We start from the raw sequence: 23,581 nt of genomic DNA on the forward strand, positions 1-23,581 counted from the left end.
AGGGGCGGGCAGAGTGGAGTGTTGTGACGCTCAGGCAGGACACACCGGGCTGCCCAGTGGAGGATGTGAGAGCTTCAGGATAGAGCATCTACGGGAAAATGAAGAGAGAGAAAGAGAGCGAGAGGGAGGGCGAGACCGCTCTGAAAGTCCGTGCTTCCAAACGCTAACAAGGCCCGTTGCCAGGTGTCAAGACCATGGGTGAGGGTCAGTCCTTCCCTGCATAATTCTCCGTCTCCTGTAATCTTCCCACAGTGCCACATGCGCTATTACTCACATGGCAACAGTGTGATGCAATTGTTAAAAATGGCGGTGACGTTGAGTTCCCGCAGCCGTAGCTACATCCTGGGGTTACGCCATGGCTCGCGGAACCCAGAATGCGCCCGTCTTACGCACCCCGCTGCATCTGCACGGACCTCCGCCTCAGAGGGTTCCGTGAGCCTACGGCTGAGAGGATGGGGGGCGGGTTTCCCCCAGTCCCCGTCCGCTCTCCCTCTCCCCGACGTCCCAGGGGTGACAGTCTGCAACGCTCTTCCATGCTTTCCTTTAACATGGCTCTCCTGGCTTACTTCTTTCTGACTTCCTAGAACTTTCATTATTTTATTATTTCATTTCACTTTTGAGTTCTTAGAAATTGTACTTGTAGGTATTTAATGGGATTTAAAAAAAATAATTCTCTTTTATTTCCTAGGAGATTTAGCTTTCAGGTATGTGCGCCATAAAGTACATTTTGCAAAATAATTCTCTGTATCGAAGTTGGGATGTTTTCCTTCTTAAGGATGGAAGATTTGCAAGTATCCCATTTTCCTTAGAAAGAATCAGAAAGGCCTTCGACTGGGGTGGAGGAAATCAATGTCTTTTTAAAGGAGAACCCAATTTGTTAAAAAGTGAATTGACTTTTTTTCCATGGCTTTGTCGATTTCAGGCCACTTTTGTTCAGTTTTATTTGGTGAAATCATTTTTAGTGCTCACCGAGCTCCCCGTGGAAAGCAGCCGAGGGGCGCCTACGGATTCTTTGGCCAGGGTTTCAGTGGGGTTTCCTGTGACTTCACAGCGAGATCGAGGACCGGGTGTGACCCAGCGCAGCCGTCACGTTAGCCGCTGCTTAGGTCCCTGTCGCGGGAATGACAGAAACCGTTGGCTGGGTTCAGGTTAGCGGCGAACTCCCCTGTTACCTGATGGCCACCGGCTGCCTTTTTATGATTTAGATCAGCTCTTACGTTTTCAAAGAGTTTTCCAAACGGTGTCCGTTTCTAATCCATGGGAAATCAGACACACGCCCAAACCTCTACTGTTCAGCTACTGGGAAACCCCAAAGAAACGAAAAAGAAACAAACGAAACGCTTCTTTAAGGAAGAAAACCCTTGTGTAAAAACACCCCAGTGGGCCAAAAACGCAGCCCCTGACCTTTCGCTCCCTCCGTTCTTGGTGGGACATGCCTTCAGCTTCTAATTGGGAGCTTTCTCCTAAGTGTTGCCATTTAGCACGTCTAGTCTGTCAGAGCACGGGACGTCTTTATGGCCATATAATAAACCCCGGAGAACAACTTCTCCCGCTGCAGCCATCTGCAGTGCGCGCTGGCGGTCTTTATGGTAATGGGGTGCATATGGCGACCTACAATTATGTGTGGGCTGCATTCAATTAGCGTGCACAATTACCCGGTTTTATTGCTTAGTTAAAACAGCCAAAGCACTACGTGCCGGGTAATTCACACTAATCCTCCTCCCTTTAATAGCCCCTCGGAGTTTAAAATGTGGGCGCGCATCTATACTTCTTAAAGGGGCCGGGAGGGAACGCTCAGTTACCTCTCATGTTGGGACTGTGCTGTGATGGGCAGTTCCGGTGCTCCCGCCTCACGCGCGCGTCATGGTTGGGGAGGGCCTTCAAGTCCAGTGGCAGCGGCCCGCTCTCCTCGCGCCGGGATGTCGCTCGCGGGCACAGGCTGCCCACACCTCTGCTCGTCGCCTTTGCTCTCCTCTCTGGAACGCGGCGGGGCGGAGGCGACACAGGGAGGAACCGAGTCAGACCAGCGCGAGGCCTGGGCGTTTGCTCTCCTGCAAAAACGTGTTTGCGGAAGGATTTCTCATGTACGTGTGTCTACAAGGGTTTCGACAACATGCACTAGGCCTGCGTCTCTCAGCTCTCACCGTCTCTCGCAAGCATCGCGGTCACCTCTTGATGGTCCTGAAAGTTCTGCCGCGTGGTTTCCAAAGCAGAAGAAGGAAGCCTTGGAGGCACAATTAAGGGGGAAAAACAACGTCAACACGATGGGTTCTAGGTGTTTTATTTTAGTGGAACTGGTTTATTTAAGAAATAGTGTTACTTTTAGGTTATCCTCCTTTTCTGGATTTTAGATAGGTTTCCTAATGTGTTGTTTCTTAGTTTTTGAAACTTGGAGTTTTATTGTTCAGCGACATTCATACAATCGGCCTACGGCCATAGGTAAGATGGAATTCTTATCGAAAGGTGGATGTTCAGAAATAAGACCTTGCTTCATGTACGAGAATTCCGTGGTCACGTTCAGAACTAAAATGTGACTTACGCTGGCCCCGCCCCCACCTGCTCTGGCCCCACTTGGAGTGGTTAGGTGGCTGCGGAATCCGTGGGTAGAGAAAAGCCGTGGATGCCACGTAAACAGAGTCGTGGAAATTGAAATCTTCACAATCTCACACAACACTCACCATGTCTGGACCGAACAGAACACCAAAGGAAGAGATTACTTTGCGCGTTAGAACGGTGTTTGGTAACCAAATGGAATTAAGGAAGTAAATAACAAGGCTCTTCCTGGGAAGTAACCTCCTGATCCACGCGGTGTCTCCGTCTTAGATAAGGGCCGTCTGCCGTTGTAACGGCAGGTGGACCTGGGACGGGAAGGGCAGGCGCTCCTGCCGCGTGGACGTGGGCTGGCTGCGCAGCGGTTCACGCTGCTGTCGCAAGTGCTGACCACAGCGTGGCCACGGGGGAGCGCGGGCTGCTGCGTGCTGGAAGGACTTCTCCGATGTATCGGGTTGGCCAAAAAGTCCATTATGTTTTTTCCATACAATAAAATACATTTTTCATTTCCAACAGGTACTTTATTGATTTACAGGTTTGGAGTAGGTTGGCCATCTCCCACTATTGGCTTCTCGTGGGCAGAGGCCAGGCTGCTACTAATCATCTTCCAATGCATAAGACGGCCCCGCGGCAGAGAATTATTTGGCCACAATGTCAGTAGTGCCAAGACACTTCGCAAACCACCTCTGACACGTTTGCTCCGTCACAGCCCCTTCTCCACACGCGGCACAAATATTTTTTGTGTTTCGGCTGCGTGTTCCCCTTTCTTAAAACAATAAAGCATAACACACTGAAAATGTTGCATGTCTTCTCCCATCTTCAGTATTCAAAGGGCTGCACAAAAATTCACCCATTTTGATGTTTTTTTAATGCACGCTGATAGGACAGCTGTCACCATACTGTCTAACAAAATTGTTTTGAATGAACTAAAAGGGAACTAAGCGTTACCAGTGCCATCTTGCAGAGAAAAACATAACGGACTTTTTGGCCAACCCAGTACTTGGGAAACTCCGCCGTCCCCTTGCGGCAGCTCCTGCCTTTGCTGGGAATACCAGCCTTGCACTGTTGTTCTCTTGGATCTCACTGGCTCCAGTGGAGGGCACTGAGTGCCCTTTGACCCTCCCTTTGACCCAGGAGAAGTTGTTTGGGATTCTTTTCCGAGCAGATTCATTTGGTTGGCTCCGGGGCTAGAACTACAGCCGTGGAAATACTTGCCTGTGGTCACGTGCATCCTTTGCTTAATTTGTTGGGTGAAAGACGGGAGACTTTACTGGACAGAATGCTGACTTTCTGCCCTTGGTAAATCTTTCTGAATCACCACAGGTGAAATGAAATGTTAATATCCCTTTCAATTGCTTGTTTAAAAAAAATTAAGTGTTTCAACACACATGTAGGTTTTCCTGTTCAGTTTCTAAAGAATTGCATTCTTAAAGCTTCTTGTACTAAAGAGGTAATCACGTTCAATATTGGGGATACTGCACGAGAGACTTTCTGTGTTTCTCTGTACTGTGTCCATCAGTTTTAATTATAGAGACATCAGCTACGGAGAAGCAAACCAAAGAACTCCCACAATTCTACTACCCAGAGACAGACACGCCACGGACCCCCGTTTTCCTTCGTGCATGTGTTTTCTTTAATGGACGTTTAAGGCAAACCCATCTGAAATCTACTGTCCTCATTCCCAAGCATAATTCATTTTGGTGAACACAAATTTTCATCCCCGTTGCACTGGCCAGGGAGCGTCCAACTGTGTGACCGCATCATAGTTTGTTCTGCGGATTTCCACTTGCTCATTGCTCAGCACGCTTCTAATTCTGCCGTCCTCTAAGGAAAGATGCCCTCCTCCGTGCAGCCTCGCCTGGTTGCCGGATGCTTTTGCGATGCATACGTGATGTGTAGACCCCAGTGCCCCTCATGCCTGCAGCACAGAGGCCCTGAGCTCTCGGTGAAGTCGGTTTTGCCTCGTGCTTCGCTGTAGGTCTATGAGCACCAGGATGGCAGCAAATCCCTGAAGCTGGGGGACTTCGGACTGGCCACCATCGTGGATGGGCCCCTGTACACAGTCTGTGGCACCCCGACCTACGTGGCCCCAGAGATCATCGCAGAGACTGGGTGAGTGCTCCCTGCACTGTCGCTGAAGGGCGGGGCCTGCCCACGAGCTCCCGCATCTGCCCCAAGGGTGGGAGGAGTGGGGCCCACTCGGTCCTGCCCAGACAGACAGTATTAGCGACCAGGTTTTCTCTCAACTTTTAAAAAAAATAATTTCTTTTTAGATTTTATTTATTTATTTTTAGAGAGAAGGGGAGGGAGGGAGAACAAGAGGGAGAGAAACATTGATGTATGGTTGCCTCTCACGCGCCCCCAACTGGGGACCCGGCCAAACCCAGGCCTGTGCCCTGACCGGGAATTGAACCGGTGACCCCTTGGTTCACAGGCCAGCACTCAATCCACTGAGCCACACCAGCCAGGGACAACTTTCTTTTTTTTTAATTTGAAAGTGGGAGCCTTTTTCTCTGTTTCCCCAATCAAGTTGCCAATGACTGCAGTCTTATTTAAGGCTTCCGTTCGGCCTTGGATAAGGGTAGACCAGTAGTCATTAACCCCCGAGGAGGAAATGTTCAGACTGTCAGAGAAACATCCAGTCGTGGCACCGGGGTCCCCTTGGGAGACGAGAGAAGCAGACAGTGCTGTGTGCAGGGGCCACCACCTCTGGGCCACGCCATCCGCGGCCACCTCACCCAGCTGGCCTTCGGCATCCCATCGGTCCAGTTTGGCCCCTTTGTCACCACTGACTACCTGCGAGGTACACACCCCCTCAGACATCAGAGGGCCACGGGGAACCTGCCTGCCCCTGTGTGCAGCTACGGTAGAAGAATGGAAAGTTCTAGAATGGGGAGAGAAGGGGTGCTGGCCTGGTACTACAGACAAACTCTCCGCCCGGCCCTGAGCTCCTTCACTTAATTCCTGCTCTTCCAGTGGGTGCTATGGTTCCCCTTTGGCAGATGGATAAGTTCAGACCCTGAGGACTGAACATCCTGTGAGCTCATGACGGCAGAGCAGTGTGAGTCAGGCCTTAGACTCGGGTCTGTGGGAGTCAAGGCTCTTCTCACAAAGAGCCCTGCTTCTCACCCAGCCTCGTAGGCAGGGCCTGCCGCGCTCTCCGTACGCAGGAGGCTCAGAGGCGCGGCCACCAGGCAAACGCAGCCCCGCTCTTGCTTCCCGTCAGCCGCGTGAAACCGCAGCTGGCGGTCTAGGGAGGGCCCACAGTGGCCCGCTGGAGATAGGCTGTCCTTCTGCTTGGACCGCAGGCCAGAAAGGGAGGAGTACAGAACAGGTGACAAGGGAATCCTAGTAGGGAAGTCCCTACGGTGTCGCGTGAGGGATGAGGACCTGCCATTCGTCGACTCGGAGGGCGTGGGCGGCCAGCTCTGTAGCCTGGCCTCGTGCCGGGGCTCCCTGCGGTACAGCCCCGTTTGCTGCTGCCGGGGCCTGAGGCCTGCGGGCTAGAAGGAGGGTTTGTCGGGCTCTTGGAGACCTTGGTGCCACTGACCAGCTGTGAGGTCTTGAGCGAAGTTACTTACCCCCCTGAACCCCGGTTTTCTCTTCTGTAAAGTAAGCAGTGATACTTATTTGGTAAAACACAGTTGCTGGGGCAAAGTCAGCTGGCCTATGTCAGTGCTTTGTAAACTGGACACTGTCCTCTATGTCATTATTTCTAAAATTAGGGAGTTAGACAGTCTCAGGGGTCCATGCCGAACTTAAAATCGACCCGACTAGAATACATCTTTTCGCTGGAGCCCTTCACTTACTGAGATTCTGATTCCGTACGAGCCCAGCCACGCACGGCTGCGGCTTTATTCGTGTGCCCGAGATGGTCTCTCTTTTATTACTCTTTCCTTGAGTTCTGTTGGGCCCGTAGGCTTTAGTTTAGTGTTCGTGGTCGGGTGTTTTATTGGGTCTGGTTTAGAAGAGGAGAACGAACGAGGAGCTTGCCCCGCAATTGGTCCTGGACAGACTTTGCTAACTCTGGCGTCACTGGCTTTTTCAGGTACGGCCTGAAGGTGGACATCTGGGCCGCGGGCGTGATCACTTACATCCTGCTCTGCGGCTTCCCTCCGTTCCGTGGGTACGGGCCGGCTCTGGCCCCTGAGGGAGCCCCTCGGCCTCCTGGCACTGCGCAGCCTGCAGCGGGAAAAGACGATGTCATGAGAATGCTGCTTAGCATGCCTGTTGTTTATCTCACGCTGTGCCTGCTAGTTTGCATGCCTTTGTGGATCTTTCTTGTTAATCTAAACACTCCTTCTTCCTTAATTTACCAACGCTGTTCCATCCTGACGTTGTGAATGGCTTAAAAATGTCACTGTACATGTTTCCGGGGAAGGGACGGTCTCCAGTGCCTGAGCATGACGGGACGTGCCCCGAGCTGACGTCCCGGGCCTGTCTTTCCCTCACTGCTGTCGCTCACCCACACAGAAGTGGCGATGACCAGGAGGTGCTCTTTGACCAGATTCTGATGGGGCACGTGGACTTCCCCTCTCCCTACTGGGATAATGTCTCTGACTCTGCAAAGGTAGGTCTCCAGGGCCTTCCTCCTCCTGTGGCCTGAGAGTCTTCACGGAGTTGCTGACCCGGGCGCGCTGTGTGCTGAAGGGAATACGTGGTGTTGTACATACGGTTTCTGTGTGCACCGTGGGGGTCAGTGCTGGGTGCTCCTCAGGTCCACGGTCATCGGGTCATCTGTGCATCGCCCCCCCACGTCTCAGGCGCCCCTGCCCCCCGGCTCCCGCTCCCCCTGTCCTCACCCCCTTTGCGCTGCCATAGCCCCTTGCCATAGCCCCCCACCCCGCATGCAGCCCACCCCCCATTTCTGCACGGCTCACATTTCAGCGCTTCTAGGTCTCGACTTTCCATAGAAAATCATGAATATTGGGCCCAAGTCTCTCTCATATTCTTCAACCTCTGGACCCGGGAAGATGTGGGGGGTTGAGAGAGCTGTCAGGAAGGGGCGCAGGTGAAAGGAGCTGGACGAAGCGGCGGGGGGTGGGGTGGGGGGTGTCACCTGGAAGCAGGCTCTTCGGGAACCGGTCCATCACCTGCCGTCACTCCAAGGACACGAGGGCCTGAAGTTACCGACAGACAGGACCATCCCCATGCAGCGTGGCAAAGAGCATCCCACACAGTAGTTGCTTTAATAAGCCCTGGCCCATCCCACACAGTAGTTGCTTTAATACGTGAAGGTAGATGTTTACTTCAGCAAAAATCAATCAATGCCATCACGCCGTGGGACCCAGGACCTGTGTCTGTAAGGAACAGGAAAACACTGTTCTGGCCGGCTTGTTACGAAGGGGACAGATGTGCGATAGACCCAGCGCTGAAGCCCACACTGGGCTTTCCTGTCCAAACCGATGGCAGCTTCAGGGCATTTTGTTAGTTTCAGAACCCCTAAGCCATTACCGCTGAATAGCTCTGTTGTGTGGGTGTTGATTGATCCGGCAATTTTTGAACTGATTTTAACAGATTTCCTTAGAATTCTTTGGCTTCTAGAAACAGCTTCTGTTTCACCAACTAGCTGTTGGCAGTTCCGTGTCTTATAACTTCCTTTCAGACTTAAATGCGCCATCTTGCAGTGAAGAGAAGAAAACACACCTCTGCTTTCAGCTGCCGCAATGACAATTTAGTGGCAGTGTTCTTAAAATGTGTTTTTACATTAAATTCATTTAGAAATCTGTTTTGCAAGCACAAAGTCCTAGACAAAGACGGGAGTTGTAATCCTTTCACTTTTGTGTTCATTTCTCTTCTACTAAAAATAGTTTTCTTAATTGACCTTGGTATTAATCTCACCTTATCCCCCCCCCCGCCCCCGTCCCAACGACAAGCTGTGTAGTTGTCATTCCCAATATCAGCCGTCCTTCCCTTGGGAAGGCGTTGGTGGGGGGGCGGCGGGCGGGCTGCATTGCTCTGTTTGTGGTTGAGAGCGCGTCCCAGGCCAAGAGAACAGAGGCCCTTGAACCTGCCTGGATGCCGCCGGCCTGCGAGGCGGCACAGGTGGGAAGAGACTCCCTTCTCGCAGGAGCTCATCGCCATGATGCTGCTGGTGGACGTGGAGCCGCGCTTCTCGGCCCTGCAGGTCCTCGAGCACCCCTGGGTGAACGTAAGTGGCTGCCCCCCTTCCCTGTCCTTGCTCCCGGGCTCCTTTGTCCAACTGTGGGCTTGCTAACAATGTCACCTGCCTGTGAGGATGCTGTCACATGCCCCGGGACCTGGGGCTGGCTCCGCAGAGGGCTGGGACCCGCCTCAGCCTCGGGGCACCTGGGCCCCATTAAGATGCAGGTTTACTGGGTAGAGGGGAGGCTCTGAATTTCTCAAAGCTCCCGAGGCTGCTGCTGCTACAGGAGTACAAAGGGATTGTGGTGTTTCTCTCGCTCTGAAGGATTTTTTCAGAGCAGAGCCATTGGTGTTTGGCCCTACGGCTGATGGGAAGGATTTGTTTTGAATAATAATCATAATAACAAGAAGTAATGCTTGTCGGGCACCTACATCCGAGTGTGCCCAGCGCGGTCTTAGGTGCCTTGCTTACGTGAAGTGATTGTTCTTCCCGACAATCGTATCATCTCCGCGGACCCCCCATGGACTGCGTGGAAGTCTGTACCCAGGCTGGGCGGTTCTTCCTGCCCGACTAGGAGGCCCAGAGCCCTGGGTGTGGATAAGGACAGGGACGCAGGCGGGGACAAGTCTCAGACTGCCGGCTCATGGACGTAAGTCTCCCCCGCTGCCCTGCAGCTCAGCGTGAGTGGCCGTGAGCCAGAGGCAACAGCATGTCCCACTTCTCTGAGCTGGCACCTTGGCTGTTAGTTACGTCGCATTTTCCCGCACAGCTCCTATTGGAGGGTAAGGGTGGAGACAGACGACCTCCTGGGGTGACCCGGCCTTGACCTTGGGGTCTCGGGCCTGGTCTGCCCCTCACCAGCCGTGGGACAGGGCTCCGGCGCCTGCTCACCCGTGGGGAGGGCAGCACGTGTGCCGGGAGAGCGTGCGTGACTGTGAGCTCGTGCAGACACGCAGGAAGGCTAGTTTTAAATGTCTAAGGAGGTGAAGATACGGGTCCCCGCGGCCCTGGGGCGAGGCTGGCAGGACGGCCGGGTCCAGAGCGCTCACCTTCAGCGCCACAACCTTCACATGCATCCCTGGGTGCGACGCCACAGTTGTCCCTTTGATGGTGTGGGAAAGGGCTGGGGCATCTCCCTCAGGCCTGGTCAGAGCCTACAGGACGGGCAGGGTGGGCGTCACCGTGCCCCCTGCACAGATGAGGAGACGGAGGCTGTGGGCGGTGACTTGTCCCAAGTAGCCAGGTTCGTAATTGAGCCCCAATTCGCAGTGCAGTGGCCCCCCTCCAAGCGCACACTGTGTCCCCTGTCCCTTTGTTGTACGTGACACCCCTGTCGATGTTGCAAGTCCCCCGTCACTGCTGTGATGGTTGTGCACACACGTCCGCGACCTTCCCACAGCCACTTTCCTGGGTCCCACACAGCAGCTCCCCTCGGCTCTGCAGGGTGGGAGGGGCCCACACAGTGTCTCTGATGGACACGCCCGCCACTGCAAGGCCCATGGCCCACAAACTGTCCCACTGCCCTCGAAAGACCAGAGGTGTGACCGCAGGGAACAGCCTGGGAAGCTGAGTTTGAAGTGTGGCCTTTGCAGGCTTAGAAAGAGCTCGACAGGAAGGAGAGCAATAGGTTTATTTTAACTAGATTGTCATCAGAAGACCACTGCCTACCAGGCCTGCCCCCGGGAGCTGTCTGATCCCACCAGGTGTCACACGCCGTGGGGGGGGGGGGGGGTTGTCCTCATGGCCTTTGTGGGAGGGTGTCACAAGGAGGTGCTGGAGCTCCACCTTGGAGGGGGCTGGGAAAGAGGTGTCCCGTGGGGCCAGCCCCTGCAGGACACGGGCACGTGCTGTAAGACGACCTTGTGCCTGGACGCGAACTCGTCCATGTGGGTGAGGGGCTGGAATGCCATTAAAAACACGTCATGCCTTGCCCTGATTCTAAACCATGTGACCCCCGCATCGGTGTACCCCAGCTCAGTGGGGTAAAGAAACAAGTGTAAGACTTCTGGCTGTTATCTTTGCAAAACCAAGTTGCCCGTGGCCCTGGGGCGGCGTGCGTGCATCTCAGCAGGTGTGTGCGTTCCCGGGCTGCGGGGCACACGTCCTGCCCGTGGCCGCCCCTCGCTGACAGTCAGGGGCCGCAGCTCGCTCTGGGGCCGGGACTCCTGCTGTTCATTCAGTGTCCCGCTCCGGCCCCCTGAAAACATTCACCAAAAGCAAGGGCACCGTGTAGGGAGCTATCCAGGATACTTCCAACTGAAGAATGCCCTTTGTGTGATTTGAAGGGAGAAAACACATGAATTTAGAAACTTTTAAACATTGCATAAAGTGATTGCTTAATTTTTGAAGTTATATGACATATTTTGTAGTAAGTAAATCAGGAAGCTAATTATTTTGTGTCTAAATTATATATATGCTCACAGCCAGCATTAAGTATTTGTTGAGGTCTCCAAATGCAACACATGAACCACCAAGCAATCAAGATAAATAAAGTAGGAACTCAAAAGAAAGTCCACGTAACCAGACAATTCGCCCTTGGAGGTCAGATTCTAGCTGATGAGCGCAGGACACTACCTCGGGGGTGGGGGGTAGGACCCATGAGATGGAATAATACCAACTGTCAACTGTAATTGAAACTAAAGCAGAAAATAATCACGTGAGCCCCGAGGAGGTCGCCAGGAAGCTCTTCCCCGGCTCTCGTTTCTCCCGATCTTCCCCGTGGCTCACGGTGTGGCCTTCCCCCACCCCCCCCGGCGCCCTTGGAGCTGAAGAGGCGGTCTCGTAGGGAGCAGAGCAGAGCGCAGAGCAGTCGAAGCGCGAGGCCTGGTCAGCAGGAGGCACGTGCGTTAACCCCACCCGGGCGCTTCCTCCGGGCCCATGTCCCTTTGTCACGCAGGCCGGCCAAAATCCCACCAGGCTCCCTGGGGGGCGGACTCCGCTCCGTGACAGGAAGCGTTGTGAGCGAGGCTGGTCCTGGGCGGTGCTAGCCAGCCAGGGGACAGAGGCCACCCACACACGGCCAGGGGGCCCCGGGGAAGGCTGTAGGCTTCCGGCAGGAGTGCCCCTCCCCAGCCCATGCCAGCTGCTGCGGGCGCTTGGGGAGGAGAGAACGGAAACGACTTCTTGGGGGCTTAGGAGGAGGGAGAGCGCGTTCCTGCTGAGGGGCCCGAGGGGACGGCCCTGAGGACGCGTGCCCTGTAGGTACTTGGTAAATATGTGCGTGGGAGATTGGCGCGGACTTTATCATCCGGTGCCCTGCGCTGATGAAACGCAAACTGCGATCAATGCCGGCAGAGGGGGAGCTTGGCGAGGGCGGAGAGCCCCCCCACCCCCAGAAAGAAGTCCTGTGTGCGCGCTCCGAGCCCCGGGTCGATCACACGCGTGATCGGCTTCGCTGTGTCCTTCGGTGTCACAGCCGCTGCCTTTAACGTGGCTGCCACATCCCAGCAGGCATTGCCTGAGCCCAGTTTACGGACCTTGTCCTCACCCAGTGGAGAGCTGTGCTGACTTGGCACGTGTGCTAGGAACCTGGAAGAGGCCACACTGCATCTAGAACATTCCGGTGACTGGGGAGGAAGTCGAGTCCCTCCGATCCGTAGTCACAATTAGGATTCAAGTAGTACCATGTCCATATTTCAAATGTATCACTGTTCTTGCTGTTTTGTTTTCAAAATGTTGACCTACCTCATCCCATGCTGTTTTCTGATACTCTGTCGTTAGGGTCCCTCTCAATGGGGGGCTCCTATGAGTCTGTGTTGTACCTCCAATTATTCTCTCAGTTTTACTCATGCGGGAGCTAGCGGGGAGCTCAGGGGAGTCCCTAGCACAGGGCCAGTGCCTGGGCTTTGCCCCTCGAGACTCCGATGTAACTTGTCTGCACCGGCATCTGGGCGTCGAGAATTTTAAAAGTCCCCAGGTGCGTGTAGTGTGAGAAGAGGCTTGGGAACCCTTGCCCCGGTGAAAAGGACTGGCTTAGATAAGTCAGGTGTAGTTATCCGGCCGATCCAATACTTGCCCTCGCCGGCCTGGCCTTTCCGTTTTAATTTAGCTCCTCTATCTCACAAGCCTACTCTTTTGAAAAAAGGCTACTCAGCTAAAATAGTTTTATAAAAAATGAAGAAGCTGAGGAAAAAGAAAAAAACAAGAGCCTGGATAACCTACCAAGATATTCCATGCTAATAAAAACCAGCCCTGTCCACAGAAATATATAAACTTTCATCTTCTGCTGTTGGCAGAATTGGCTGGAAAGTCAGCGAACCCCGAGAAGGCTGTAATGATAAATGAAACCACTTGTCTAGACTCGTCAGCTGGGCAGGAGGACTTGGGATTCCACCTTCTGCTCGGGCATCTTGGCGTCTCCTTCCTCCAAGGGAGATCTTCATTCAGCTTACACTTTCTCCCCAGCACAGGGTGAACTGCAGACACAGAGGATGCAGAGGCCCCCCGTCCGCCGAGGGGCGTCACAAGTCCTGGGGTGCTTGCTGTGCAGCTGGGGACGGTTCCCACGGTCGGGGGGGGGGGGCACATGCTGGAAGGGAAACGGAGCTCCTGCGGAGGAGCGCTCTCACGCCCTGGGGGTTCTTTAAAACTAACTGGCAGCGTAACACGCTTGGGGCTGCCCCGGTCCTCCTGTACGGACAGATATTCCTACTAGTCTGCCATGAAGAGGCTGAAATCCAGACCCATGATCCAAGAACAGAACTCGGGGGCGGGGGGCAGGATATTGTGAAGCCTGACCCCTGGAAGGGTCTCCCTAAGGAAAGGGGGGCACTCACTCCCCTGAGGGAGTTCATGTCCGAGCCCTGGCCCCCCGCCCCAGCTTGCCTCCCCATCGTGCCCCGCAGAAACGGAGCCGGAGCCGGGAGCGCGGGCCCCCACGGACAGCTGGGAGAGCTCAGTTTCCATTTGGCAAACTCACTTTGCCCTTGTCAGTTGCAGCGCTCTGTCAGGTGCGGACGGGAGTTTCTAAATCAAAACCCGCCGACCCCAAACCACAGCCGGCCCGGGCCAGACGAGAAACGAGCCCCAGAACCCCCACCAGAATGTATGGTAACAATACCGCGCGGTTCGTAACGTGCTTCCCGGTCCCGTGTAGAAAATGCAGAGCACATTTTTGGCACATCATCTATTCCGAATAATGGCGATAAAGATGGATATAGAAAATGTATGTTTTAATGGCCCTATTTATTTGTCTGATGCAAGACAGTAAATTAGCTAAATCTCCATCATCAATCCCTGGGCCTCAGGTACAGATTAGGTCCCTGCAAAACCAGCTGTTCGTGTCTTTTAATCCAATTAGGCTCAAAGCCTTCAGAATTGATATAGGAACTGCAGACTTTGTAGTTGCTGCAGTGTGTGTGTGTCTGAGTGTGAGTGTAAGTGTGTGAGTCTGAGTGATTGTGTGTGTCTGTGTATGTGAGTGTGTGTCTGTGTCTGTGTGTCTGTGTGTGAGTGTGTCTGTGACTATGTCTGAGTCTACGTGTGAGTGTGTGTGTGACTATAAGTGTGTGTGTGAGTGTGCATCTGTGTCTGAGTGTGAGTGTGTGTATGTGAGTCTGAGTGATTGTATGTGTCTGTGTGTGTGTGTCTGTGAGTGTGTGTCTGATTGTGTGTGTGTCTGTGACTATGTCTGAGTCTACGTGTGAGTGTGTGTGACTAAGTGTGTGTGTGTCTGAGTGTGCATCTGTGTCTGAGTGTGTGTGTGTCTGAGTGTGTGTGTGTCTGAGTGTGTGTGTATGACTGTGTGTCTGTGTGTATGTGTGAGTGTGTGTGTCTGTGTGTCTTTGTATGTGAGTGTGTGTGTGTGTGACAGTATATCTTTGTATGTGTGAGTGTGTGTGTATGTGTGAGTGTGTGTGTGTTTGTGTCTGTGTGTCTTTGTATGTGTGTATGTGTGAGGGTGTGTATGTATGTGTATGTGTGAATGTGTGTGCGTCTGTGTGTGAGTGTGTCTGTGTGTTTGTGTGTGTGTGTATGTGTGAGAGTGTGTGTGTGTGTGTTGGTGTGTCTTTGTGTGAGTGTGTGTGTGTGTATCACCTTCTCTGCCTGAGACGCCTATTTCATTGGGAACAAAGCCAGAAAAGGTTTTAAGGTTGCTGAGTTCCAAACCATCCCTGACCCCACGTTTACCTCCGAGGGGGCCCTTGGGTAGCAGGTGCCGCGCTCACGAATGCCCGGAAGCTCCAGACCCGGTTCCGTCCTTAGTCACACTCAGGCCGTGTGGCATGGAGCCAAGTGTTCAACCTCATCTCAGTTTGCTCGTCTTTAAAGTGGGACGGACGGGGCCTCGTAGAGACACCGAGCTGAGCGTGAAGCGGGTCATGGAGTAAGTACAGCATTGGCTCAGGGCTGCGTGACATTGGATCCTGTGCCACCTGCTCTCCCGGCCTTTCTCTCGAACTCTGTTCCCTGCGCCTCTGATCAGGCCTCGCCCTTTCTCTTCTTATTTCATCCTGCCTCGGACACGCGGGAAACACCGCCACCCCGGGGCACATTGCTCCCCGCACCCGTCCTGCCCCTGTGTCCTGGTTCTGACCCTGAGACCACCTGTGCTCACGGGGTTTTGTTGGCTGCTTGGCTTTGTCTTAGAGAAAAACCTTCCTTAGCCCTGCGTCGTGGTCACCTGCAGCGTGTACAAGTCACTCTGCCCTAGGCAGCCCGCAACTCCACTAAGAGGTGACCAGCAGCACATCTGGGAACTTGGGGCCCCCTGGGGTACCCTTCATTCAGGCAGAACCCCAAACCACGCCGGATATGTGAGGCTGGTATTTGTAAGGCTTTCAGTAAAGGCACATCATTTCATTCCTGGTCAAATGTTTACCCCCAAACGTCTCCCTTAGATTCCAAGGGCCTGTCATTTGAGCCACCATTAAAAAAAGAAAGGGTTTTGTGTCCACCACTGAAGCCACCTTGAGTTTCACACTCTGGACGCCATGATCCTAATTCTTCATGATGATCGGGGGACTTCCCTTCCACCAGCCGCGTCGGGAATGGGAGACCACGTGGGGAGAGGGCGGTGGTCTGCCACACTTGCTGCACGGACAACCCCCCCCCCCCCGTACCCCCCGGAAAGCATCACTGTGTTCCTGAGACTGAGGCTTCAGCCTTGGGGGCTTTGGGGCGCTCGTTTGTGACCGGCCTTCCGCGGGCCGTTCCGCCTCCTCCGCTGCCCCTCGCCCGCATACACGCTCAGGCAGAGGTCCCCTGGCTCACTCACCGCTGGCAAACGCCCGTGGCCTCCCGCTCACGCAGCCCTGCGCCCCGCGCCTCTCCTTCCCTCCGCTCCCATCCCGAAGGACCGGGCCCCGTCCCCGGCTCTGCACGAGGCCGGTGCTGGCTGCTCACCGCGAGGGCAGCTTCCCTGGCCTCCAGACTCTGCGCTCCCAGCCGAGCCAGGAGGCTGCCTGCCCGGGGCAGCCCCGGCGCGCCTTCCTGGCCTGCTCTGCGATGTGACGCGCTGTGCACGCCCGGGGTCTGCCACTCAGCTGCAAGGGTCTCTGGTGGCCCGAGACCGTTTCTTCACCCACTGCTAGCGCAGCAGCAGCCGCTCCGCTCCCTGCCCAGGCACCCCCCACGGGACCCTGACCGACTTGTGCCTCATTTCCATCTCTTCCCACAGTACAGAATTTTTTTTTTTTTCTTCTTTTTCTTTTTCACTGTGTGGTTGCCTCTCACTGGCGCCCCCAACTGGGGACCTGACATGCAACCTGGTCATGTGCCCTGACTGGGAATCGAACCTGCGACACTTGGCTCGCAGGCCGACACTCAGTCCACTGAGCCACAGCAGCCAGGGCTCTGAATTTTTTTTTTTTAATGTCGAATTCACTCTGCATCGCTGGAAAGCCTCCTTCCTCCAGATTCGGTTTCAGGCGCGGCTCAGGCAGCCTCAGAACGCATCCCTCTAGCCGTGAATACCCCGGAGCGAGAGCGTCGTAGGTTCAGAGGCCCCCGGGCGCGGTGCACTGAGCCGAGGGCCCGGTGGGAGGCGGGGGCGAACGCGGAAGGCAGCGCCTGGAAGAGCCAAGTTCAGAGTTTCTGTGTCTAGTTACAGATGTCCTTACACATGTCACCTGCACACCAAGTCACCTAGCCCCGAGGGAGATGCGGGCAGGGCAGGGATGGGTGAAGGCAGGGCATTAGGAGTTCACGGAACCGATAGAACGCGCTGCGCTAGGAGGGGACGCGTGTTGGGACAGGTGAGTTGGACCCACGTTTAGAAGGAAGCGTGAGGCGGAGCGCGTGTGAGACCAGAGCCCCTGCCGGGTGTCGCTGCCCTCACATCCCCGCCCCATGCGGGAATGGGGGGGGCTGGTTCACAGCAGGTGTGCGGCTCCGGTGGGAGGAATAACCGAACAGCCGGACGTTGGAACGAGGAGCGGCGCCCCCGGCGAAGGGCCCAGGCTGCGCGCAGGAGCGGGCGCGTCCTGCTTGGAAAGCCGCGCATGTGTCTTCCCGGGTGGGGCTGAGGCCTACAGGCCAAGGGACAGAGGGACAGCGACGAGGGGAGTTGGGGGGAGCAGCGGAGTCCTGGCGGGACGCGGGTGTTCAGAGAGAGAAGCAGCGAGCCCTCTAGTGCCCCCCCCCCATGTCTCTCACAGGGGCTTACGAAGCCCCTACTAAGCGCAGCTGTGGGACCAGGCTGAGCTGATGGACCGGCCTCGCAGGGGCCCACGCCGGCCATTTCCTCAGCCGTGGGTCCGCAGGACGGGACGCTGGGCTAAAGCTCTCGGGTCAGGGGGGGAAAAAAGATATTTACATCAGTGTTTTTTTTTGGGGCGGGGGTTGTCCAGATTAACCTGCTCCTTGACATAGGTCCCTGGAACCATGGCTGAAATTGATTTTGTTAGAAACAAAAAACATAAACATTTTTATTCAGGGACAAAACTCGAGGGTCAGATGACGCAGCAAGGTAATTTGGGGGCAGACGTGGCTCTGGGTGAGGCCCTGCCGCCAACCACAGTGTTTAATGAGAAGACGGGGGTCGGCTTGCTTCCGAACCCTTAGGAGCGTGACGGTCACGGCCTGTCCTTCACTAGAAGACCTTGGCTTCACTTTCCCTGTATCTCATTTTTTTTTCTTTTTCTCCTTCTTCCATCCCGCCCACCCCACCCCCCAACTCCCCCAGGATGACGGCCTCCCGGAAAACGAACATCAGCTGTCAGTGGCTGGGAAGATAAAGAAGCATTTCAACGCGGGCCCCAAACCCGACGGCACCGCGGCCGGCGTCTCTGTCATAGCAGTAAGCATCTGGAGTACCCGCCCCGAGCGCGCGGTGACAGCGCCCCGCCAGCACGTGGCCTGCCTCGGGAGGCCGCCCCTAGACACGGCAGGGCGGGTTGTTCTTTAGGCAGCACCCAGGCAGCTCGGGGCTGAGACCCGTCCCCTGGTTCTGGCTGATGAGTTCCCGCAGGGGCCCATCATTATCCGACACCTCCAGGGTGTCTTGCTGCTCCTATTAATTCCGTGATGTATTTTTTAAGGCAGAAAACCTCCCCCACCCTGGCCTGTGTGCCAATGCAAACTCCTGGGCCCTGCGGAAAGGAGTTCAGTGTCCTCCTGCCAGGGGACAGGGGGCGCCGGGGAAGCTGACGAGGTGACGCAGCAGAGAAGGGTGTGCGAGACCCAGAGGAAAGCTGGCCCGTGAGACGTTCAGGGAGGTCGGGTAGCGGGGGCACCACAGAGAGCGCCGAATCTTGCTCCTTAGAAAGTTCTCCTTTTTAATTTTTAAGCTGAACGTCTTTTCGCCTTCCCCGTTCATGGAGGCGGCTGCACAGGGCGTTTTCCCCGTTCTCTGTGCGCAGGCACACCCTCCGCGCCATCTGAGAGCGGCTCCAGGCAACGATTAAGTTGGGCGGAGAGATAACGAAGCCTCACACTTCCTGGTGTCATATTCTAGAGCAAATATATTCAAGTCCCAGATCCCTTGGTTTTCATCATTTCCTGTTTTTAACAGCCAAGTCGATGTGAAATCACTCCGGCTGTTTTTCTTTCTAAACAAAGAAGTTGGACACCCTGTCATGGAATGTTAGTGCTTCCTGCTCACGGGCGATACCAAAGACCCCACTGCTTTTAGGGCGTCTCTATTTGTTCATTTCTTTGGTTGTGCTGAGCTCTAGAGAGAGCTGCACGTATATAAGTGACATATTCGGGTCACCCAGGCCCAGGTCTGGGTTACGCACATGTGGCAGGAGCTTCCAGATCTTGCAGGTCGCACATGGGCATGCGGGCACTTGCTTGTACACGCATGCATGCAGTACAGCGGCATTTCATGTCTTGATCGAAGCCTTTTGACGGGGAGTCACATGAGCGCCGTCACCAGCTCATGAGTATGCTTGACCGTGCTCGGCAGGACGCAGGCCTGAGTTTCCCGGCTGCTGGGAGCTCCTGCTGCCGGGCGCCCCTCCCGCCCCGTCTCCCGGGTCCTTCTAAGGAAACGCAGTGAGGAGGCGCGTTGCCCTTCCTGTGTCCTGGACCGTCAGCGTTCTTTGTGACCAGCTCGTATCCAGTGTCATTTTGGGAAGTCCCAATCGCGTGGCGATTCTCAACTCAGCCAGACGCCCTGTCCGCATCAGTCATTCCAAAGACACGTCTGTTCCCAAACTTCTGAGGCCATGGTTTTCTTTGGACCGGGCTGCCAGCCCGCCTGTCCAGGAAAAGGGCTGTTTTCTGTCCCCGCTCCGGGCTCACAGTGCCAGCGAGGCGGCCTTTTCTACCCTGGTAGCTGTGTGCTTGTTTTTCCTGGTTTTTAAACAAATTTTAATTAGCTTTTGGCTCAGTTTGTCTCGGTAGCTCAGTGACGGTTTGTTTATGGCATTCTGGGAGTCTTCTAACGGCCAAGGACAGGGATGCCAGGGTGGCTTTCCAATAGAGGGACGAGGCCGAGATGAGGGGGAAGCCGACTTGAGTCGCAGCTGGATAAATTCCGAACCCTAATCCAGCTTCGTTAGCAAAACCTCCTCTACGTAGGTTTCCGCGACTCCGGTTAGTATCTGAAGATCAAAGGCCCACTGATTTTTCTCCCCCTAGATATCATGATCGGACCATTCTGAGTGCAGTTTCTGAGATCACCCCTAACACGTTTCCATGGAAACGGAGCACACTGGTAATAGACGTATAAATTGTAGAATGGGCTTTGTGACGCTGAGTTATGCCTTAGGTGCACGCTTCATCTTCTCTATCCACCCCACAACTTACAAAAATAATCATCGACGTAACTCAGACACAAAATAATTAACTTTTTGGAGAAGTATCTGAAAATGTGCCTTGTCAACTTTAAAGCACAAATCCCATGTTGAGTATTATCGTTCATGTTTTCCGCGCGCGTGCGAGTATCACCACACACCTCAGGGCCCTTCCTGGAGATGCTGCCCTCCTTCTCCAGCGCGTTTCCCTCATCCACGTCCTCACCCACCCCCAGAGCCTGGGGGCGCCCAGGCCTGAGCGGGGCTGGGGGTTAGAGAGCAGCCGGTATGGCCGCCTTTGTTATTCACTTTCAGAACAGGACAGGTTAAGACGCTTTATATTCTACAATAAGGTGCCCATTCTCAGCAGAAATGGAGTCTCCGAGGACTCACAGGAGAAAACGCAGCCTAGGCATTGAGTGATTTTCTGAGTCCAACTCAAGGGCAGCTGCAAAGGAACACTCTTGTGCTGGGAGCAGAATCTCAGGGGCAGGTAGGAGAAGTAAGCGTTGTCAATGCTGCCTCCATAAAGACGATTGGACAATTTCATAATGTAATATAATTATTAATTCACCCACATGGTAGACATTCCAGTAATTAACATAATACTGTAATGGCTTCCATTTGATAGAGAAAAAACTGATGTCAGCCTACATTTTATTCAGACAGGATTTTTTCCCAACGGGCACATATGTTCTCCCCAGGAGCTACATCAAGTATCGTATTTTATTTTAAACTGCCTCTATCCTAGGACTGAATATTTTTGGAAATTATATATACCCTTTAACATACAAAAAAATACCGTTTAGAACAAGGTATCTATCAGCTTGTTTCGTCAGGAAATCAACTATGAAATCATTAGTCTTGAGCAGATTTCTCTTTCTTTAGTGAGAAACCTAACCGCCTGCTGGAGATTAATGATGCTTATAAAAGCATTTATGACACTTTTCTTTCCTAGAGTGACAAAGGGAAGAAAGAACCAACCGCCCTAACAAACAGACTCGAGACGCAGGAGTAACTGAGTCCAGGGGCGTAGTTTAGCATGCACGCGGGTTCTTCACCTGAGAGCTTGGGTTGGTGGCCATTCTTTCTTCTCTGCCCCCCACCCCCGATGTTGTTAAGACCAAAGAAAGGACCGATGGCAACTTTATAATAAGGGAGCGAGGGTGCCTGAGTCGGTGGGGAGAGTAATCACCCGCTGGAGGCTCGCAGGAGACAAGGTGCTGTGACATTCAGGCCAGGCGGCCGAGGACGGGGAAGCCCTGCCCTGCCAGGGCACCTCTGCCTCTCGGAGAGACACCATTGTCTCTCTGCTACCTTTGCCAGTAGTTGGGGGATTAAAAAAAAAAAAAACAGAACAGAGAAGGGGAAACGAAGGTTATTAAAATGCAATTTATAGACATACAATGGAATTAGAGATGACATTTTAACGGTGGACTTCTTGGGAGCCAAGCGGGGGGAGGGAGGCGTTATTAGGTTTGCTCAGCTTGACGGAGAACTGATGACTGAGGTGTCAGCTCCAATTTATTTTTCCTCATTTAACGCTGTTTATTATTTTAACCAATAATTTTCAAAATGCTTGAAAGTTTTCCGTTTGCATTTTGCTCATGCAAATAGAGGATTTCAGTCTAATGGCACCAATCCATACTAATCAGCGTGCAAGTCACTGCGGTCTGGGAAGCTCAGTTCTGGGCGACCTTGGCCCCCGGCGCCCCCGGCCACGCGGCCTGTAGGTGGCAGCAGAGAGCTAGGTGCGCAGGTGCCACCCTCCTCCCCTAACTCCAAGCCTGTTTCCATTTTTTTTCCTCTAAATAATATGTGCATTTCAAGCAAGATTGAGGTGCCACGTGGCTGTTTTGAGGACCCTGGGAGAGCCGGGTCTGCAACCAGAACGCCACGCCCGCCGAGCAGTGTTGGGTGGGAAATGCCTTTGTGACTCTAGGAGCAGCCAGCAGGTGCGCCCCTGAGAGAGAGCAGGTGTCCTGTCGTGGGCGGGGCGGTCCCGGCTCGGGGGAGTGGGCCGCACAGCGGGGTGGCTGCTTTTCCCACTGGGGGGCTGCGTCTCTTACTCCTCGGTAGCCCACAGCTAGCATCTTATTCCGGGATGAACAGCGTAGAGAGCGCAGCGTGTCTTCTGTGGACGGCACCTTTGGTGAATTCTAAGCCCATCACTGTAATAGGCATTTTTCATATGCTGTGAGAACTATGCTTATTTTATTTTCTATACTTTCATAGATAAAAGATGGACTGTTTTATAGTAGATCTTTTCAGTTCAGAAATGTAGCTGATTTTTTTAAGCGTAGCTCTGCTTTTGAATAATAACACTGAAAGGAGGAAAACCAAGTAGTGATGAGTATGGGGGCCCCGAACCCAATTCTTTTCATCTTTTATTTGCTATTTATGAGGCCCTCAAATGTAAGCCTGATGGGGGGATGTTTTTGGGGTCCAGTCTGCTTTGTCGTAGGGCTCAGGCTGATTTCCGTACTTTAATTGCAAAGCATTTTCCATTCTGTAGACTATGAAGAGGTGTTCGTGTCTTCTGAGACCAAGAGGATATTGTTCAGTGTGCCTTCAAAGCCTTATTTGACAAGTTAGATTTTCCCCCCCCTAACAAAGGGCCTCCGAGTCTGCAGGAGGGATTAGTGTCTTTCCCGTCCTTTCCCTTTTCCCTGTGCAGAATTAGCACGTTAGCTAGTCCTCCTGCAGAAGAGGCGCGGTCCCTGTCTGTCCGCAGACAGTCCGTGGACCGCAGCTGGGTGTGGAGTCTTACCTCTCCTGCCCAACGTCGACCCACTGAGTTGCCCCCATTTCTCTCTGCTCAGCTGGACCACGGGTTTACCATCAAGAGGTCAGGGTCCTTGGACTACTACCAACAACCAGGCATGTACTGGATAAGGTATGAGACCTGCAGCGCAGCAGTCCGTGTTTCCATGGCAACGTGCGGGCAGTCTCCATGCACCAGCTCCTCCGGTGGATACACATGCTTTTGATTTGTTACCCAGTCCATACGCTGCTTTATCGGTTTCGTTTTAATCTTGATTGAGATGCCCCACCCCCTCATGCCTTTTTTTCACCCATTATTCGCACTGACGTCTGCCGGCTTTCCTTCCATTGCACATGCTCAGTACCAAGTGCCCCCGCAGTTAAAAGGACAGTATATTTGGGGTGAACGCCAAGGCGCTTTCCTGATGTTGCCAATTCCAAGAATGATTTCTAGGGCTCTTCTGTCCCTTAACAAATGGAACAACGATAGTACCGGAGTATGTATTCTCTAGAAGGATATACTGTCATTTTAAAGTCACCTGGCCCGACCTTGACCTTCCTAGGTGAATGAAACAATGCATTGACACGTTAGTCATAGAAGCGCCTCCCGGCCCCAGCAAGCGATAGATGCATTGTGTGTGTGTTGGTAAGCTTGTGTTTCCAAATCCTCCACCTTTTCGTTTGGTTTGGTTTGGTTTTCGTTTTCCTGTGACCTCTCCCCCTGGTAACCCCTTTATGTACTAGCTCTTGCATGAATTTATTTTGGAATATTCTGTATCTGTCAGATCTCTTAGCTGGCTTATCTGCTCAAGCTAAAGGGACTCTGGGAGGTATTGATTTTTTTCTTTTTTAATGGGGTGAAGGATTCTATCCAATTGGTTTGCTATTCCAGTCCCCTGCCCTGGCATTTCTTCCAAGGGGCATTGTGTGGGTCTCCTTACATTATCCACAGGCAGGATGATTTTTGATGATGTGAGAAATG

The 23,581-nt window shown here is 53.7% G+C and overlaps 1 protein-coding gene across 2 annotated transcripts in view; it reads left to right on the forward strand.

Moving 5' to 3' along the window:
* The window catches only part of DCLK1 (doublecortin like kinase 1), a 211,403-nt gene that overhangs the window by 174,613 nt on the left and 13,209 nt on the right, over nucleotides 1-23,581 (forward strand). The window contains exons 11-16 of one of the 2 annotated variants that reach the window (XM_090257976.1): nucleotides 4,529-4,662; nucleotides 6,599-6,676; nucleotides 7,024-7,120; nucleotides 8,621-8,701; nucleotides 17,781-17,894; nucleotides 22,659-22,732. In XM_090257976.1, the coding sequence (XP_090114102.1) occupies nucleotides 4,529-4,662; nucleotides 6,599-6,676; nucleotides 7,024-7,120; nucleotides 8,621-8,701; nucleotides 17,781-17,894; nucleotides 22,659-22,732 (578 nt within the window). The remainder of the gene's footprint in view (nucleotides 1-4,528; nucleotides 4,663-6,598; nucleotides 6,677-7,023; nucleotides 7,121-8,620; nucleotides 8,702-17,780; nucleotides 17,895-22,658; nucleotides 22,733-23,581) is intronic. The other variant, XM_090257975.1, reaches the window with a different exon arrangement.

This window comes from Furipterus horrens, unplaced genomic scaffold (assembly GCF_987537825.1).
Source record: "Furipterus horrens unplaced genomic scaffold, mFurHor1.1.pri manual_scaffold_12, whole genome shotgun sequence".
NCBI lineage: Eukaryota > Metazoa > Chordata > Mammalia > Chiroptera > Furipteridae > Furipterus > Furipterus horrens.